Consider the following 1,105-nt stretch of genomic DNA (forward strand, 5'->3'; position numbering starts at 1 on the left):
CCCCCCAGCCCTGGCAGAGACAAGCCCGGGGGGGCTGGGGGGCTGTGCTCTTGGGCCGGCTGTGCGGGTGGGAGGGGCCTCTCCCGACGGCTGGCTTTGCCCTGCAGCTTCTCCCACATGATCTCCTACTACGGGCTGGTCTTCGACCTGCAGAACCTGGGGCGGGACATCTTCCTCCTCCAGGTCCTCTTCGGAGCCGTGGACTTCCTGGGCCGGGCCGCCAGCAACGTCTTGCTCAGGTTCTTCGGCCGCCGCGTGGTCCTGGCCAGCGCCCAGGCCCTGGGAGGCCTCTCCATCCTGGCCAACGTGCTGGTCCCACCAGGTGAGGCCAGGGCAGCGGGAGAAGACAGGGCCGCTGACCGCCTGGGTCCTCGCTGCCTGCCCACAGCCGCACTTACCACGCTGGCCTCCCCCCCTCCCGGCCCCGGGGCTGCCGGGCCCATCACCCCAGCTCTGCCCGTCTGTCACGGTGGCAGCCTTTGCCATGTCATCTCAGGATCCCATCCCCAAGCAGCCCCGCCCATGTCCCGATGGACATCGCGGGTCAGAGCTGGGAAGTCAGGCTGGTGAGAGCAGGAGCCAGGGCTGGACCAGCCTCGGGCCAGAGGTGGGAGCTGCAGGGGAAGAAGGGCCCGGAGGCGGGACGGGCGTGAGGTCGCTGGAGGAGGCAGGACGGTGCCAAGTGAGTGGTTCTCTCAGAAGCAGGAGGCAGCGAGCGGAGCCCCCGGTCTGACTCCCTGCACGAGGCACGGTGCCTGGAGGCCTCTCCCGTCCCTTCTCTTGCTCAGGAGGCCCCGGGCGAGGCAGGCGGCTGCAGCCTGGACCTGGGCTTCCGTGAACCTGCTGTTCCCCGTGGTTCTCTGTGACCCCAGGACCCCCACAGGCAGGCGGGACAGTGAGAAGGATTCTGGGTACCTGGGTCCCGCGTGACCCTCTCCTTCACGGGAAGGGCCCAGGGCGCTCAGGGCCAAGAGGTCCACCCGCCGGCCAGCTCCCCCATCCCAGACCTGGCTGGGTTCTCGCCTTGCACACCCCTGGACACTGCCATGAGGTCCTCCTGCCCTGAGTCCCGCCTGGCCCTGGCGGCCTGGCCCTGCCAGCGACC

General features: G+C 69.8%; 1 protein-coding gene across 1 annotated transcript in view; it reads left to right on the forward strand.

Moving 5' to 3' along the window:
- Positions 1–1,105, forward strand: part of SLC22A11 (solute carrier family 22 (organic anion/urate transporter), member 11) — a gene marked incomplete at its 5' end in the record, with an annotated part of 11,156 nt that overhangs the window by 7,205 nt on the left and 2,846 nt on the right. The window contains one exon of the mRNA XM_014538202.1: positions 108–322. Within this exon, the coding sequence (XP_014393688.1) occupies positions 108–322 (215 nt within the window). The remainder of the gene's footprint in view (positions 1–107; positions 323–1,105) is intronic.

The sequence above is a fragment of the Myotis brandtii genome, unplaced genomic scaffold (assembly GCF_000412655.1).
Source record: "Myotis brandtii unplaced genomic scaffold, ASM41265v1 scaffold187, whole genome shotgun sequence".
In the NCBI taxonomy this organism is placed as follows: domain Eukaryota; kingdom Metazoa; phylum Chordata; class Mammalia; order Chiroptera; family Vespertilionidae; genus Myotis; species Myotis brandtii.